Genomic DNA, 19,568 nt, shown 5'->3' with positions numbered 1-19,568 from the left:
AGATAGATAGATAGATAGATAGATAGTAGGGATATTGGCAAGGACCTCACGATACAATACGTATCAGGATACATGGGTCACAATACGATTGTATCATACGTTGCGAAAGAATACATATTGCGATATATTGGAATACTCTACATAATTTACTGAAAATTAAAAAAATATAGCTCAAAATACGACTCGCTGTGCACCACCCAGGTAGTGTAATAATATGTACATCACTTTATATTGATAACTTAGTGGACAAATTGAGTCAAAACTACTGAGTGTTGAGTGTGTTACTGAACGCACTGAAATAAAAAGTATTCTTATTGTGTCACTGAACACACGGCTGTGCAAAAAATCGATATGGCAATATATCACGATATTTTAATATTTTTGAAATATCGACACATTGAGGAAGAAAATATTGCGATATATTACCGTATCGATTTTACTGCACAGCCCTAATAGATGGATGTAACTTAATTGCTCTATCAAGAAAACATCTAAAATATTTAAAATCCTATTTGACTCTATAACTGTAAAGAAAGATGTTGACTAAATATATAAATATAAACTAAAAGCAAGCCTCTTCAGATTTGTGTCCATAGTAATAATGTGAAAATGAATTTTGATCATTGACCTGACTTGAACATGTAGAAACATTGACGTTATATACATTATAGAGTATATTAGAGAGAGAGAGAGAGAGAGAGAGAGTGAGAGATAGAGAGAGAGTGAGAGAGAGACACGCAGTGATATAGTGACAAATCGATGTGGAAGAGAGATGAAGTTGTGTAAGTGATGTGGGCGCTACTGTACTGTAGGCTATGTGTGGAGGCCGGGGTTGTGATCTGTGTTTATAGGCTGCCCCCCTCGTCTTATCTCAGCTGCTCTGTCAGAGGCAGACCTTCAGTATCTACTCATCTAAGCCAGAGTCAAGGGAACAGCGGTGACAACTGAGAAGAAGAAAATGGTTCCTTTCTCACAAAAATCCAAACGGTCCATACCAGACAATACCAATGGTGCTGATCCAAATAGCTTGGTTTGGGAAGCCGAGAAATAGGCACTGATTTTAAGGCATCGTAAAGTATGAAGAGATAGGATACACTCCCAAATGTTGTGTTTTTACAACATACCTGTGTATGTATGTACAGGTATGTATGTATGTATGTATACACACACACACACACACACACACACACACACACACACACACATACATCATGTTTTTTAAATGAATGGCAGCCCACTTGCTATACCTTTGCGGCCCACCAGTGGACCCCACCCCACAGGTTGGGAATGGCTGAACTAATATCTACAAATGTTTTTTTTTGTTTGTTTTTTTTACAGCTGGTGGGGGTATCAAACATTTTGCACGGATAGAAGATAATATAAGAGAGGGCTACGACGCTCTGGATCCAAGTTGAAACATTTAAAAAAGAAGGTGCTCTTTGGAACTCAAAAGGGGAAAGTCCATATGAAAGTTGAAAAAAGTCCAAGACAATCTAGATTTCCAGATTGTCCCTGATGAAGGCTTAGGCCGAAACATGTTGGTGTGTTTGAACTAGCCAAGATAGAATAAAGGCTTTTTATTCATAAGAAGAGTTGCCTTGGACTTTTTTCAACTTTCATTTTGCACGGATACTTTTACTTATGGGCTAATAGGGGTTATTGCCAATTTTCACAATATCTGAGGAAATCATAGAATCTAATAATCCCAGATAAGCGCCTACTAAAAGAAAAACTGTATGCAGATATTGCACGGCTGGCTTGATGCAACAGATCTGGATGAAGGTGGGAAGAGCATCAGTCCCGTCATGACCCATGGAGGAACGTGGACGTTTTCCTCAATCAAAACAAGAGCGAACAAAGTGTGTTTGTCATTCCTCTCCATCCTTCAGTTTAGTGTATCTTACCACATCAAATTGAGCAGGAAAGCAACTGGACAGAAAGACATTCTGTGTGTGTGTCTCTCTCTCTCTCTGTCTTAATTAAATAGCTTTCTTTCTTAACTGTATTCTGTGCCTGGTTCTCCAGCAGCCTAGCTGTGGAGTCCAGGCCAGCTGAACGGCTGAGTGACATCTCCACTCCCCTCAGCTTTAGTGCTGCCGTCTTCATCCTAGAACCATGAAAGAAATCCAGACGCTCCCATAACATCTCCCATGGACGACCGTCTCGATTGAACACGCTCGACAACTCAAGGCCCCGGCTTTACACACATAACCAGCCGGCTATCTACAGAGGGCCACTGGCTGCCTGCTACCCCTTGATAAGGCCAGTTGCCCAGGGAGAGTGTGGGGGTGGACCGGTCCGTATGGATTCATTTCATAGTGAAGAGTGCCCCCTGGTGCCTCTGAGGGCACGGCGCAGCAAATGGGCCAAGTCAAAGAACCAGGAGTTTGAGGGGACGGCTTTACTGTGGGACGGACGCAGATTACAGCCTCTGTCATGTCATGCAGGCAGTGATGCTCGGGGATCATTTCTCCATTTTGGTTCCACATCTGTCTCGGTGTCAATCACAGTTATCGCTCGAATGCAGGCGACTGTGGGGGACATCGTTCTTCCTTCACTTCTTATCATAATGAAAACATGGTTTGTCAACATTATAGGGCTATCATCTTTGTTTAAGGGGAAATTAGGAACAAATTATATACTGCCATTTTCTCAAGCAGTGGTTGTCATTTCCTTGCTGTGGTGCCACACCACTATTACTGAATTGCTATACATACAGCCCATAATTAGATAATCAAGTGCCATATCTCTGGCTGTACTAAGAGCAGCAGAGGACATTTGAGAGGGGAAAACTCTTCACTCAAAGCTGCAGGACGTAACTATTATAGGTTCGTTTTTTTTTAAATCTCATTTGGTGGCCAAAGATGAGCAGAATAATTTGTCAGAATCTCAAAAACATCTGACACAGCGGTAGCCCAATTTCTGCTATAGGAGGAGGAGTGCAAGGCAAGTCGTTCCTCATGTTGGTTTGCATTTCTGGGGATTGGATCAATACAATACAGTACTTGCAATTGCATTACACCTGGCCTGGGGCCAAAAGTATAAAACTGTATAGCCTATGTGACACAGACTGGTAATTTGAGTACAATGTGGGCCAAGGTCATTTTTTTTTTTTTTTTTTTTTTACAGATTATGAAACTGCAGACTGTAAGCTTTCAAATGATGTGTCACACATCGAAATCTGAAAAATAATTGAAGAAGATAATGCTTATTTGAACATTGGTACACCTCAAATCAAGTCTCCTAGAAAATCAGCCTGAAAGGTGAGTAGTTTTCAGCCCTGGGCCAGCCAGGTAATGGGGCAGTGAACAATAGCTGTCATCACTGTCACAGGTCACAGGTCCCCAACAAAAAGGGGCAGTGTTTCCCCTAGCCTACCATTCTACAGGCCTGGCGGGCCCGCCAGGCCAACGGTGCCCCCGCAAGGCCAGAAGAAAAATGAAAAAAATAAATAATAATAATATATATATATATATATTTCCCCCCCCTGCTCTCCCCAAAATGTCAATAAACCTTTATGCCATTTTATTACAATACAACAATACTGTTGTTGATAGTGTTGAGAGTAATAGAACATCCCATAATAGTATGATGATAGTTGGGATGCCATTGCAAACATAGATGCGAACAGGTTAGCTAAAAGTTTAGCGTTGCCAGTGAGGGCCCCCACCATTGCAGTCGGGGTACGTTTCGAAATCCCTCCAGGCCTGAACATTTTTCTAGGGGAAACACTGAGGGGGATACTTAGCAAAACTCTTATCAAAGGGGGGACATCTCATACATTTTTATGTATCTACTAGATGTAGACTAGAGAGTTTAACAAGGACGTGATTAAATGTCAGGCAGAGACGGGAACGTTTTTACATGCAATATGGGAGTGCAAACTGGTTTACCCGTTTTGGGAAAAAGTAATAGAATACATAGGGAAATGGTTGGGTGCGGAGGTGCCTGTGTCACCAAGGTTATGCCTGTTGGGGGACCAAATAGAAGTGCCAAATATATCGAAGTACGACTTTGCAGTGATAAATGTAGGCGTGGTCACGGCTGCCAGAATGATTCTCAGATTATGGAAAAGTACATCCTCTCCAGATTTAAAAAAGTGGGTAGAATTCATGTTAGAAATAGTATCATATGAACACATGTTGGCAAGAGTCAATGATAGAAATGAGGATTTCAAAATTGCATTGGACCGCTTCTTTGCTCATAGCATGACGGGGACACTGCTATATTATATTATATTGCTTTAATTATTTTATTTTTTGTTGTGAATATATCAAGAAAACAAGTATGTTCATTTATTACAGGCCTGGAAATGTTTGTTTGTGTTTATGCTGTCTGTGTGTGTAAATAAATAAAAACTTTATTTACAAAAAAAAACAAAACAAGGATGTGATTATCCTAGATCTCACAATAGGTAATTTTATACAATATACTGTAAGGTCAAGTAAAAAAAAAAGTATCCTCACATTTTGAAATGGTTACTATGAGGCCATATTTCATCCCACATTAATGCGATTTGGTTCTTTGGATTCACAAGTCTCAGCTTTGTAGCCATGCCCAATTTCTACAATTCCATGACTTATGGTACAACAGCGTGCAGAAATAGGGAAACAAAAAAGGCAAGAATAACATATTTTCACTGCATGCTGTCACACTGTCTTTAGGACCCTGGAGCTCATATAGCCTATGTAGCTGACATATGTCTGAAATGGCTGTAAATAAGACTCATGTGGTCCTAATTAGCCCAATTTCATTCAGATATCTTGATGTGAGAGCATTGTGAGAGGTGAATTGAGTAGTCATGCCCATTTACATTTGTCAAAAACGTTGCCGATTTTGTTACACCCGGTGTAACAATACAAAGTCGTGTAACAAAGGTGTAACAAAAGATGTGTATAATACACCCGCTTCCCAGCGAGCTAGCATAACATGGCTGGTACCTACGGATTCGTTTGGATGTCTAGTATGTTTTAGGGGGGCTCAGATGAAATGGCTCAAGCCCCCCTAAAAAGGATCTAAAACTGCCTATGATGTGCAGAAAGGAATGTTAGGCTATGCGCAGGTCAGTTTAAGGATGCTGTCTAAGGATTTTGTTTACCATCTGAAAATATTTAATCTGTTCATTTGTATTTTTAACAACTAAATCCATCCAAGCTGTTCATACTCTAATAAAAACAAAAGGTGCAGGTTGAAGTGCAGTGTTCAAGCTCGGCAAGCTGTTCATACTGTCTAAATAAAAACAACAGTTTGAAGACTAGTCTGTTTTAGGTGAGAATTTTTGTGTGAAGAAGATTGACATCAGAATCAGATGTTACAAAATTGATGAGCAAACAACAGATCACTTTTAAAGATGTGCTCAAGTCTTTACTGTTTATAATACTAAATTCACACTGAATGAGTACAGATTGAATTAAACCAGACAGGAATTCAATTTCAAATAGAAAATCAATTGTCCATTGCTGATTGTATTTAAATGTGGACAGCAATGAAAAAGATACAAAAAGTACAGCAAACCTTTCTGACAGATTAGCCATTTGATATGTTTCTTCCATGTAAACTGATGATCTCCATCTTCCAACTATCCTGAACAGCCTCCACTTTTCCTAAATCTCAAGGAGATTCATGAGGCATCGATGCCTGATGCAGCTTTTCAATAGCAATATATGACAATGACAGTACTTTTTAAGACCCTTTCAATATATTTTAAGACCTCAACACCACTTTCGGCACATCAGCGATAGGGGTTTAAATCACAAGCTTAATCACAATACGATTTTGATTCAAATCAATTCAGGGCTCAGTGATCGATCGATGAGACGATACCATAATGCCCATTTAACACAATCAGAACAATAGCTACAAAATGTAACACCTCATTAAATGGCGATTAAGACTTTTTAAGGCTCTTAATTTTCCCTAAATTGATTTATCAACGTTTAATACTTTTCAAAACCCTGCAGATACCCTGTCCCAATTGAACAATGGAAATGCAGGATAAAATAAGAAACAATGTAATTTTCAAACAATATTCCCTCATTTGTTTCATCTCATTTTGAGACACTAATGGTGTGCATTGTAACATTCATTTAACAGAATTGTTATGCAAAATCACTTGATCAATGGTCTCACTCACAGTATGTTTCCATTGATAGACGATTATATTGAAATATTGTCCAGCCCAATATTAAGTGAACTCTGCTGTGTGGACTCTCGTGTGTCTCTTCAGGGTTAGTTTATGACCAAAACATTTACCACAGACTGAGCATTTAAATGGCTTCTCTCCTGTGTGGACTACCATGTGACTTGTCAAGTGAGTTTTCTGACTAAAACTTTTACCACAGACTGAGCATTTAAATGGCTTCTCTCCTGTGTGGACCATCATGTGACTTGTCAAGTGAATTTTCTGACCAAAACTTTTACCACAGACTGAGCATTTAAATGGCTTATCTTCTGTGTGGACACTCATGTGACTTGTCAAGTGATTCTTCCTACGAAAACTTTTACCACAGACTGAGCATTTAAATGGTTTATCTCCTGTGTGGACTAGCATGTGACTTGTCAAGTGATTTTTCTGACCAAAACTTTTACCACAGACTGAGCATTTAAATGGCTTCTCTCCTGTGTGGACTTTGATGTGACTTGTCAAGTGACTTTTCTGACCACAACTTTTACCACAGACTGAGCATTTAAATGGCTTCTCTCCTGTGTGGAGCATCATGTGACTTGTCAAGTAATTCTTCCTACTAAAACTTTTACCACAGACTGAGCATTTAAATGGTTTATCTCCTGTGTGGGCTAGCATGTGTTCTTTCAATGATTTTTGATGACTAAAACTTTTACCACAGACTGAGCATTTAAATGGCTTCTCTCCTGTGTGGACTCTGATGTGATCTGTCAAGTTATTTTTCTGAGCAAAACTTTTACCACAGACTGAGCATTTAAATGGCTTCTCTCCTGTGTGGACTCTGATGTGACTCGTCAAGTAATGTTTTTTACTAAAACAGTTACCACAGACTGAGCATTTAAATGGTTTATCTAATGTGTGGACTATCATGTGTTGTCTCAAGTATCTTTTATGACTAAAACGTTTACCACAAACTGAACAACTAAAGTGTTTATTCCCAAGAACTTCACTGTTTTTCAGTGAGTCTAAAGCTGACTGAGGTTCACTAGTTTCCGTCCTATCATCACTGTCTTCAGTATCAGAAGAGTCTGAAGGCTTGCCAGCACTGGCTGGTTCTGATGCTCCACAGTCCTCTACATCGGCTTCTGTTTTCATCTGTTCAGTTGAGCTGCTGGCTAGAGGCTCTGCCTCTCGCTTCTCCTCAGGTTGGCTTTGATGAAGCTGTGGGGACTGAGGTTTTTCTTCATCATCTTCACTCTTCACAGGAACAGGGGTGAATTGGAACTTGGTGATATCAGCCTCCTCCAGCCCTTGAAGCTGCTCTCCATCCTGACTGATCCAGAGTTCCTCCTGTTCCTCTTTAATGTGTGGGAGCTCTGGGTCCTGAAGCTGCTCTCCCTCCTGACTGGTCCAGAGTTCCTCTTGGTCCTTTTTAATGTGTGGGGGCTCTGGGTCCTCCTGGAGCTGTTCGCCCTCCTGACTGGTCCAGAGTTCCTCCTCTTTAATTTGTTGGAGCTCTGGGTCCTCCTGAAGCTGCTCTCCCTCCCTACTGATCCAGACCTGCTCCTGTTCCTCATTCATGTGTGGGAGCTCTGGGCCCTCCTGGTCCAGATGGGGGCTCCACTCCTGCAGCTCAGGGGGAACTTCTTCTTTAATGGCCAACAGCTCCTGGAAGTCTGGAGGTACGGCTACTCTGTGTAACCGCACTACAGGATTTAAACCAATGTCCAGCAGTGTCCAACAGTGTTGCTCAATGTTTTTGGAATGAGAAGATTCTAGCCTGATATCAGACTGAATTGTTACCTCATTACACTCCATTTCCTTCTTCAGAGCACGAGAGCAGTCAACTCAGTGGAGTGGGAAGATCCGAAGGTCTGGACCCAGGCAAAGAAGCTTCCTCCTCGTACTCTACCTTCTTTCAAACAACCCAAAAATCTCTTCAACGGCCAGTTAGTTGCTAGTTCACCAACGCTGTCAGGTTTTGGACATTAGACATTTCCATCCATACAGTGACACAGGAACGTTTTACGGACAAACTTTGTTCTTCAAAGCTCCAATAAACGGTAGCTCCATTAGCTTCACAGCGAACTAAACCATTCATCTGAGTCCATAAGAGAGAGCAGCTTCTTCTTCCTCCTCTCATACCCCTTTTCCACCTACAGGAACCTGGAGCCTGGGCTGGAGCTTTGCTCAAAACTGGCGCTCACAGTGCCACACGGAGCCTCAAGAGGGCTCGTGAAGGCCTAAACATGTGAACCGTGAATACGAGGCCGGAAGTTGTGTACACGACACGCACACGCTTGGCATTCAAGTGGTCACGTCGTGAACATGCGCATTTGACTAGAAGCCACCGAGGTTAACAATTTAGCTAGCTACCGAGCGGCTAACTACGTTAACTAATGCAGGAAATGCAAAGGCATAATAACAGAGGAAACACGAGGAGACTGTTGAGAATATCAACATTTTCCTCAGACATAATAAAATGACTATGGAAAGCTCTACAGCTAAAATGTCAAATGTAAAATATATTTACTTTCCATCAACGTCCATAGCGTCCGCCATTTTGTGAAAACGTCAAATTCTTCTTCTTCTTCTTCTTCTTCTTCTTCTTCTTCTTTTATGGCGGTTGGCAAACAGTTAGTGCATTACCGCCACCTACTGAACTCTAGTAGCTTTCACAATGCAATTATTTACAATTGGGGAGGTGGGAGGGTGGGAGTAAAGTTTCCACCCTGAAGTGCTCCAAAACCTCCAATTCATAATTATTGTCCATATTATCACTCAGACGCAATTGTCTGAGTTTGCGCAAATGCACCCCTATATGGATACAGTTATAGGAAGCTATTGATATATGCAGTATTAATATAGTTATTTAGCCTACATGTTTAAATAAGCTACAGGGGAGAAAGCTAGCTAAGCTATGTATAAACAATTCGGTCAGGTATTGCAGAGTTATTTACGTGTCTAAATGCATCATGTAGGCTATAAGCAATCAGGTCAGGTATTGCAGTTATTTGTGTATAAATATCGTAAGCTACATGTGTAAACAAGCAGGTCAGGTGTTGCACACTTATTTATGTGTGTATAAGCTACATGTAGGCCTACAGTATAGACAATCAGGTCAGGTGTTGCAGTTATTTACTGTTCAATGTGAACGAGGATGGTAAATTTTGGATGGTAGCCTAAACAATTCCAAGAGGCAATGGACCTATAAGACAGTTTGGGAGTCTGAGTTTAAATAACTATGAAAATGTATATGTAGGTTACAGGGATACTCAACTTGCTGTGCCCGGGGGCCAACTTTTGCAAAATGACAGGAGGCCAGGGGCCAGTTAATAAACAAACATTAATATACATTTTTTCTGTAGTGGATTGTAGGTTTTTGGGGTGCCTGCCAGTTTGGTGTGACAATTTTGGGCACACAGGATAGATAGTATATGTTTGGGCGGCAAGCAGGCAGCGATATTTGACAATGTAGCTGGAGCTCAGTCAAACTGTATTTACCATTATGTAGCAGGGTGACCTAAACCGGTGGGTCCCACCCACTAACTGGGATGAGCATGAAATCTGTGATCGTCATATTCGGGGAGTATGCATTGGATATCATTATACTTGTAATATTCAGGCAATAATATCTCTGGATTCTTGTGGGGGGCGGGGTGTGAAGTGATACTTCTACTATTCCCACAGCTCTGGATAATAATACAAAAGTTAATAAAAGCAAGGGGAGACTTAGATATTTTGTTTATTAATTCTGACACACTGCTGCCAGATAGAAAAGAACGAGTTACACATTTCAAGTCGCTTCCATGACTTGTGCAAACACTAGACGGTGTGTGGGGAAAAATCTCGTAAGGAAAAAGGAATCTGAAAAGAAAGACGTCAAAATGCTGAGGAAAGAAAATGTTGATTCTTTATGCAGTATTTATTGATTCCCAGTTTCATATAAACTGGATGTTGAGGCATAAACATAGTACATTTGAACAAAAATATAACCAATATTTACAATTATTGTATTAAAAATACAAAAAAACAACTGATACATACTCCACCAATTGTCTTTTTAAAAGACATACAGGTCAAAGTAGTACAAGAAAGAATGAAAGGGGGAAAGGTCATCACCAGCTAAATGTACATTTCTCACTGACATCACACATCAAACAGAGTAGCAGTTCTACCTACTACACTTATCTTTACGCTTGTACATTTTTGTGCAACTTTTTGTTTTTTGAAGTAGGACTCGGCCTGCTAATATGCACATTATCTTCAAAGGGTTCAATGAAAGTGAATAATGCATGTCACCACTGTATTACAAACGCATTATCGACAATCTATCTGCAGCCATTACAAAAAATTACAATAACAAAAACCCCATGAAATTATTAGTGTGTAGTTACAGAACACAGTGGAAAACACTGCACTCATTCATCTTTTTTCTCAGTCTGTAGTTTTCAAGACTGATCAATGTGATCAGTGCGACTCAGTGATCAAAGAAAAGAAAAAAAAAAAAGACTCAAAAGTGACTTTTTCACAATTTGATTTCTCATCTTTCTGATTGGCAGCTTTGAAAAATTCATTTTTTTATATATATATATTTATCAACTTCTCCACCGGAGTCAAAGGAAAACAAAACAATTAAAAAAACAACCATGAATCAAAATGTTTTCTTCAGTCAATTCCATTGATGTGGAGATATTGTGGAAAACTGGATGTACTATGCAGGCATTAGTAAATATACACACAGCATCCAATGAGCTGATATCTGTAACAGTTGAAGAGAGTTCTGTCATCTGTAATGAAGAGGAGGAATCTATGAGTCACTATCTGTTAACATGAAAGCTAATCTTCATCTTGTACTGAGTCTTGAAATGACTGGGGGGTGGGTAGAAGAAGAAAAGAATCTGGGACAATATGTTGAAATAAGGCAGATCACTCCACTGTTATCAATATCACTCCACTTGATTCATTCAAGAACATTCTTGAAACAAGTCGATTTGTACTGGGACCACCCATGCACAAAAATGTATGCAATCATGGCATGGTAAGGCGCTTTGGACAAAAGCAACATTTTGAAATTTGTGTTGAGAAAAAAAAACCGTGATTTTAAGACTCAATACAAGATTAAATCACTTGTAAAGCTGGATATTGAAAGCTACACTAGGCAACTTTGCACATTGGCGCCTCCAAATGGCAGCAAGAGGCAACTCAAGTTTGAACTTCCAACACCCAGAAATCATGTGAACATGTCGTCTGTGAACTGCACACAGGAACCCGGCTGGTCTTCGATGGTTATAGTAACCAAAGGAAAACAAAGTAACGAGAGGCCAATTTCACTTATCACCTTTAGTGTCCTGACCTGATGCTGCCAGAGACCGCCCCCGTCTGGCAGCGTCCGGCAATCACTGTCCATACCCGACAGCAGAATTTGATTTGGGCAAATCTATTGCAGCTCCACATCATGATTTCTTGTGATAAGATGTTAATTGCCTAGTGTAGCTTGAATGCTCTTTAGAGACCAACATGAAGGAAAGCTGGATGTTCAGTTTAAAGTGGGTGGTCCATCACCTATGTGCTTCTTCTTTCATAATGACCTTCAGAATAGTCAGGACGCTGCTGCTCACATTTGATACAACAGCTAGCAATAGGATGATGAAAAGAATTTGATATAACCAGACAAGCTCCCAGGTAAAACGACAGTAATGTCAGATATGGTTAACTCCGACTCCTCCTCGCCGTAGACCAAGAAGACTGATGTCCAGGCCAAACGTCTTCAAACGCCTAAGATTGTGCTGAAAGTGCCATTTTTAGAACTGAATTGTGTTTGTGTGCAAGTATTGGTACATTGTGTGTGTGTGTGTGTGTGTGTGTGTGTGTGTGTGTGTGTGTGTGTGTGTGTGTGTGTGTGTGTGTGTGTGTGTGTGTGTATGTTGGTTTCCCCTACTGAGCCCTCCTCCTAGCTTTGATTTGAACCAACACTAAAAAATCATTCACATGTGAAACATGAGATAATACTGGATTTGCGGTTCAAACACTCGACAGCAGATGGTTGTTTTAGTCCAGGCAGAGAAATGGGCTGACTCACTTTCTCTTTTCGGCCCCAGAGTGCAATTATTCGAAGAAAGACACCCCCACCCCCACCCCCCAACAAAACAATCGAGCGGGAAGTTGAAAAGTAAGAGTCAGGTCGACCGCGGTCTCCGTTTTTTAAACAACAGTCTGTTTTGATCTTGTTCTCTTAGAAAGTAGAAAATGAGAAAGTGCAGATGAAGCTCAACACGTCGTGATGCTGTTGTGTTAACAGGTGGGATCTTGTCTGGGGTGGCGGGGCCCGTTGCTAATGGCAACATGGATGTGGTTTTGTGTGTACAGTACAGTATGTGTTGCGCGCCTTAGGTTTTTGTAGTCTTTTTTCCAAAGTGCCAGGCATTTTGTCATCGTCTTTGACCTTCTCTCCATCTCTTCTTCTTCTTCTTCTTCACAGTATTTTTTGCATGCAGGGTCATTCAACCCCCCATGATGCTTTAAGGCAGGGGAGGGAGACGAGCAGAGATATCCACCAATCGAGAGGGAGAGCCGGGTGGAGGAGGCAGGCACGTACGTAACTGATGATGAGTCTATTGGTCTGTCTATCTGTCAGTCTCTTTAGTCCTGCCCGCCCCAAGTAAGGGGGGCTTCAAGTCACTGCAAAAGGACATCCAGTCTTGTCTCTCAGACCGCTGACACCTGTTCATCCTCTGTGAAGAGACAGGGGAGAAAGAGAAGCATTGGTTACTATGGAAGTGGATGAGCAAGCAGAGGTGAAAGAAGCTGAAAACTTACCATACAGAGAGGATTTATCCAAAATCTTTGAGACTACGTTTGACAAGAAGCAAGTATTCACAGGCACGTGATACTTCTAGTACACCAGCGGTTTTCAATCATGTGGGTTTCAATTTAAACCATCATGATGACAAAGTCCTTCAGGTCCAAACAGTAAACACACCAGCTTTCAGTACTAATGCCACGTTCATGTCATAATGGCAACAAGTGTAAGAATGGAATGACAGCTTGTTGCTACAACCTGGAAGTGTTTACGTGTTGAACTGTATCCAAATAATTCTTATTTATTCGTTTAAAATCAACCATAAACTAAGTGCAGCAGTCTCTTGATTGCATTATTGTCTGACAATCTGGTTGGTTGCAGTGTTTAGCTCTTGTGTTTACACACTTAACCTACTTGTTATTATCACGAGGCAGTTGAGCAAACTTCTTTCTTTCTTTCACCCCCAGTCGGCAGGTTTTATTTATACTTAATTCAATTTGAAGGCACACCTTCAACCAGTGAGCTGCTGCTGTGATTGGCTTTGGCTGGAAGTACTCAGTGAGCTGCTGCTGTGATTGGCTTTGGCTGGAAGTACTCAGTGAGCTGCTGCTGTGAGTGGCTTTGGCTGGGATGGGTCAGAACGGCACATGAGTGAAAACCACTGAAGGTACATATATTTAACATTTAGGGGCCTGCTTTACCTTTGTTTGTTTAAACTGGTTATGAAGGGCAGTTTAGAGTACAGCAATTTATGATCGCCCCGACGACCATCGTCACGTTACGTTCCATTAGTGCCGGACGCTGATTTCGGACGCTGTCGCTCATAAAAAAGTATAAACACTAGGCGATAGGAGAACGCATCGCAGAGGCGCAGTTTCATTTCATTCGCTTCATTTCTCTCAAGACACTGAGGTAGAAAAACAAGAGCCAGCGATGGTGTCAAAGTTCAATCCAAATGAAGTCTTGGCGATGGGCGCAACGATCATCGCAAAGATGCCATATCGCCCGTCGCTGGAAGTATAAACATGATATCGTTGCCACCGACGACGGACTATGATCATGGTCGGTCGCAAACCAGCATAAATCGCTGTACTATAAACTGCCCTTGAGCCATAGCTTGAAACATTCATATGAATTAATAAAAGGCATTGAAACCTAAATGCAAAGAATACATCACTTGAACCAATCTATTCACTACATGAGACAGACATCGACACACGTCTAGGTCATTCTGTGCACACGCTGCTACAGTGATACGGGCCCAATCCAAAGTCACTCTAGTGCATGTCAGGTGCGTGCCAGTGCAGGAGAATGGAGGTGCATGTGTTCAAGCATTGAGCAGCTACGTATGGCTCCTAACAGCACTGTTGATGCAAGCGTGACAGTGAGAGAAAGAGAGGGTGGTGGTGTAAGAGAGATGGTGAGTTTCTGCTCCCCATCAGGATGACTCATGCATGACACGACATGTTGCAGGTCAAAGGTCAAAGGGCTCCACTCCAAAGGAACAATTCTCAACTCGTGTCTCAGAAATACCCATGTCCACGTTTCAATTTGTGACTGTATTGATCGAGAATTGTAATTTGGAATGGGGCCCGAATCCTGCTGCTGTTGTGGGGAGTTTGGTGAAGGAATGGTCAGTCTCAGTCTACGTGTGTGTTTTCCTTTTGGCATGCAGGTTTTATTGGAGTGGAGGTGGGGGGGTGGGGGGTGGGGTTTGGGGGGACCTGATAAATCAGTCTTTACCTGCCTCGGGGAGAGGGGGCCCTGCCTGTTAACCCCCCGTACACACACTCTCAGGGTCTGGGGGTCTCGGGTGTGTGCTGTGCCACTGGCTTTGGCTTCCTCAGAGCGACTAGTTTGGAAGACAAGGACTCACCCTCCTCTTCCTCCTCGGGCTCTTGCTCCTCGGCGGGCGAGCGCGTGCGGTGGAGGCCGCCCGCCCGCTGGTGCTGCTGCTGCTGCTTGGCTCCCTGGAGCGAGTCGGGCGACTGGGTGACCATGCGCGAGCGCTGCAGCGCCGTGGTGTAGTCGGGCGGCCGGCGGCCCGTGTGGGCGAGCGGCGGCGTGGGAGCGGGCGGCCCCGCGTGCTGCTGGCCTTCAGCCAGGTCAGAGATGGTCAGGGCGGTGTAGCCGGGCGGGGTCGGCGGAGGCTCGCGGTAACGGCTCTCCTTCCGCGCTGCGGGCGACAAAAGAGAAATAATGACTGTTAGATACAACGTAGCAGGTGATGATGGAGGATCTTGAAAACTTTTGTAAAATGGCATCTTTTTACTTCCTTGTTGAAACAGGATTTTGGTGCGGGGCATAATGCAGTGAGCGATCACTCAAAAGTCTCAAACGATTGGAGTATGAGTGCGGAGGGCCGGGACCTGATGGTTTTATTGGTTAAAAAGCGTATATTTACAGCTACTAGCGCAGCATGATGTCACCATGAAAGATACTCTGTTTTCCAGAGAGGTCAAAGTAATGGGAGTTCACTCTAGGCGAACTTTAAAAGCTGAACAGTTTTTACTGCCCCGTAGCACAAAATGACCACAATATAACTGGTGGGTTTGATAGGGTTATTGATCGATACCAATGCCAGGTGCTCAAATTTCTCACTTTATGACTTATACGCTGTTGTGGAAGGAAAACTCTGCACAATCCCAACGACCAGATATTCTTCCAATAAAAACCTGGCTCAATGGCAGTTACAGCAACAGGCACGTGACTCACAGATGAGGCCTTTCCCCCCGGCGGTGATGGGTGACGGGGAGGGCCGGCCGTGCTGCTTTGCCTCCTCCGAGCCGGTGGACGTGATGCTACTGGTCTCCGGGTCGGCGTTGACGTCCTTCCCTCCTCTCCTCTTGATGGTGCCCGTGTCGCCCTCAGAGTCCTCCCCCCAGTACGCCGCCGAGGACGAGGAGGAGCTAGCCGACGCCCAGCTCCCCCTGGCCTGGGCTGCCCAGAGCCCCGCGTGCCCCCCCAGCAAGGCCTCGGGCCCCCCGGGCGGGAGCCCTCCGGTGCCGCCTCCGCCGCCGCCAACGCCTCCGCCGCCTCCCCCGAAGGCCAGCGTCTCCCAGCTGCGGCCCTGCTGCATGGTCTGGATGTTGTCGTGGGAGCCCGAGGAGCAGGAGGTCCACGAGCCGCGCCCGCTGTCTGCGGCGTCCAGGGAGACGCGGTCGCCCTGATCCTGGGTCAGCTCCTCTGAGCTGGGCGAGGAGAGCACCGTGGGGCAGCCGGTGTAGAGGCCTCGGCAGTCCTGCATGGATGAATAGGACCTGAGGAGAGACGGTCGATGTACAGGGAGTCAAGGCTGTGGGTATAGCAACAACAACCAAGATGAACCTGAGCAAAATGCAAACGCAGTCGAGCACAGTGCCACATACAAACACACGCTGTGGCTTCGTATTGTGCTTTCAGTTACACTCCACGGCCGTGGCAGTATACGGACTAACCAGCACTTAGAGAAACTGGAAAATAGCACTGACCAAAACACTGAGAACAATAACTCTGGCCATAATCAAAGAGTGACAGCTAAGGGAATATGAGGATTTAGAAAGTCGTTTGATTGGTCATAAGGCTGCAGATATCCTACATCCAGATATGATATACAACTCAGTCACGACGGCAGCTAGACAAGCCGATACATTTGTGAAGAATGGACTATGTTCACACATGTAAAGGCATTGAACTGGAAATTAAATGAAGATGGTTCTCCACGAGGTGACACAACCAATCACGCGATGTTAGAGTGTGAAGAATTCGACTTTTGCAAATGTGCAAACCTGCCAAAATGTTGTTTTCTTCTTCCAGCAAATATGACTGAGTAATTGCACTGATAAAACACTGAAGTGATGCAAAAAATATAAGATATATAATATCTCATCTCTGCAGATTTGACTCTTCCTACCCGAGGCTGTACTGGTCAGGGTCGGTGGTGGCTCGTCGTTCCAGCCGCGGCCCTCCGATGTGGGGGTCGCCGACTCCTCCGGAGTGACGCAGCCTCCTCTCCTCCTGGGCCATGTCGAAGGAGGAATTACTGACCAGGCTGGAGCGAGAGGAGATCTCACTGTGACCCGAGTCCGAGTAGCCGTCTCCCATCCTGGGGTAGCCTGGAGAAGAAGTGGGGATTGAGATTGTATATTAAGTGCTAATATAAAGGCTTTTTTTTTTCTTTTTTCTGATACTTTGGAAATGAGCTGTACTGTATGACTTACAGATACGTTTATTAGAAGAAGAAGACAAATCTAGTATATACACTGCACCAAAACAAATCCATAAAAAGACAGGAATGAGAAAGCCCTAAGATGCCCCCTGTAAATCTTGAGCATGACTCAGCTACATTCCCACACATAAGTCCAGTCCCATGGGGGTCATATCAAAATGACTGACAGCTCGCAGCAGGCCCGTTTTTTAACTCTAGAATTTAGTGTTAGGCCCACCATAAATCATCTCTAATTCAAGCCTCTTATCGCAGTCTGGGGACAATCGTTTTAAACTGGGGCACACAACACAGACCGCAGAGATAATTGTAGAGCGCTATTTCCAAGTTAGCCAAGCAGCACTTTTCAGATGCGTGCAGTATATTCCTACTGACTTGACCGAAACGGCAGACTGCTACGACAATCAGGCTTTCAACACAGGTCTGGAGAGTATGGAAACGTTTGTCATTTCACATTTTGAGACATTTGTTGCAGCTCGGCTATGGAGCCAAGTGGTCATATTTACCAGTCACTATCAGCAATAAATCACACTGATAACCTCTGGAAAAGATTAAATGAAAATGTACAGGAAGCTTATACACTATTCAGACAGAATAGTGGAGCAGGCAGGAGTCAGAGGAAACGTGCATTGATGTGACTGTCAGGACTGGATAATACAGCAGCAATTAAACTAACCACAAACGTTGCCGAAGCAACATTCAACCTACGCTGAACCCACAAATTTCATTTTGGCGTCCTTGTTAACAGGCGAAGCCATTCAAAACAGCCATGTGCGTGCCTTGCTCAAGCCACGCTCAAGCCGCGCTCAAGTGATCGTTCAATGATTCAGTCCTATTTTCCAAGTGTGAAGCGTGAAGCTGCCAGGCATGAAGTCAATGGAAGTTGTGGGCGGGTTCAAGGCGCACCGAGCGAGGCGCTGAGGAAAAGAGAGTGCTTCTGGTGTGACCGGTTAAGCGTGAGCTCAACTTCAGCGTGAGCTCAACTTCAGCTCTGCTTATGTTAAGCACCAGGTGTGAACAAAGTCTAAGGCAAGAGGGGGAACACATCAACCCATGACAGCCTTCACAGCAATTTGATACATTTTTGACTGAGATTTAAATGAACGTTTCTGGCTCAAATCAGGCCAGTGTTAATATTTATACAGCAGAAAGTCGATATCAAACTGGACAGACTAGTGTGTTAAAGTAATAAATCCTGTCATTTTCATATATCTTTCTTTCTATTTCTGTTTTGCTACTTTGTGTTATATCAATCAGCAAACATTTTGCGTCCATCTGTGGACCGATATAACACGACAGTGATTCAACCTATCCCCAGCTGTCAGGTAGTTTTAGAGAAAAATCCTCTGGTGCACAAGCGAAGCGTTTGACGTTACAGGAAGCGGCAACAGTGGTTTGTTTGGAATAAACAGAAGAAGAACCGGGTAGTTGGCATGAGCCGCGATAGCCACCATGGCTGTACAGACAAAGAGAACAGCGCCACCTACAGAAAGGCAAATGTCATCGACAGAAAATCCCACAGAAAAGGACATCACATCACTTGTGGTACTAATGAATTGCCTGTGATCTCTGTGAAGTGCAGTGCAAAAACACGACAGCGATGACCACTCATCACCAAAGATGTTGCCAAAATCAAACAAGAAGAATCTTGTGGCTTGCCACTTAAAAGAGCGGCCCTCAGGCTTGGATTAGTTCAGTACAGCCAGGCTGCTTCCAGTTTACCAGTGGCTGCTGTGGTGTTAGAGAGGAACAACACATTCCTGACCTGTGGCCTGCCAGAGTCCACAACACTGGGTGAAGCCCTTTTCAGACATGCAGTGAACTCTTGAAGATATCATCCACACATTACTCGGATAGGGTTTATGTATGAACATCGAACACTATGAACACAATTGTGCATTGTGAGCACACGGCCTAGTACAATGTCCATGAGTGGGCGTGCTGATGACGTTGGGATTACGTCTGTTGCGCATACCGTTATATTGTTAAATAGTACTTTTACAAACCATTCATGTTGCCATGCAATTTCATTTCATGAATGGATAGTTACGTGGATTACTTGGATTACTGGAAGAGAAAACCTTTTTCCAACGTTTAACGTTACCGCGACCACTATATGGCAAGTAACTTTTTGATACATTGCAAACGGCTCACTTTTTGCCACATCGCCACCCCACGTTTTCTAACCTGTTTTTAATCCTATCACCAGAATAATGTGTTGAAGTTTTTTTTTTTTCATGGAGTGGAGAATTGCGTTCTGAGAAATATCTCTGATGTAGTCTACATTGAAAAACGTAATTAAAAGTCTGTCTCGCATAAACACTGCGACTCCCGCAGCACAATTTCTACTACATCTTGCCCGCCCTCCCCCCGCACAGTCTCCACACGGAGGATTCCCCCATGTGTGAAAACAAATGACACAAAACAATGCCCCTTGT

General features: G+C 43.4%; 1 protein-coding gene across 1 annotated transcript in view; it reads right to left on the bottom strand.

Moving 5' to 3' along the window:
* Window positions 1–12,319: 12,319 nt before the first annotated feature.
* rapgef2b (Rap guanine nucleotide exchange factor 2b) overlaps window positions 12,320–19,568 on the bottom strand; it is a gene marked incomplete at its 5' end in the record, with an annotated part of 140,845 nt that continues 133,596 nt past the window's right edge. The window contains 4 exon segments of the mRNA XM_083651574.1: window positions 12,320–12,858; window positions 14,803–15,102; window positions 15,642–16,186; window positions 16,819–17,020. Of these exon segments, the coding sequence (XP_083507700.1) occupies window positions 12,833–12,858; window positions 14,803–15,102; window positions 15,642–16,186; window positions 16,819–17,020 (1,073 nt within the window). The 3' untranslated portion in view covers window positions 12,320–12,832.

Source organism: Poromitra crassiceps (assembly GCF_964638095.1).
Source record: "Poromitra crassiceps genome assembly, chromosome: 15".
NCBI classification, from domain to species: Eukaryota; Metazoa; Chordata; class Actinopteri; order Beryciformes; family Melamphaidae; genus Poromitra; species Poromitra crassiceps.
Note: the sequence above shows the minus strand (reverse complement) of the source record. Positions and strands in the feature narration are given on the sequence as shown.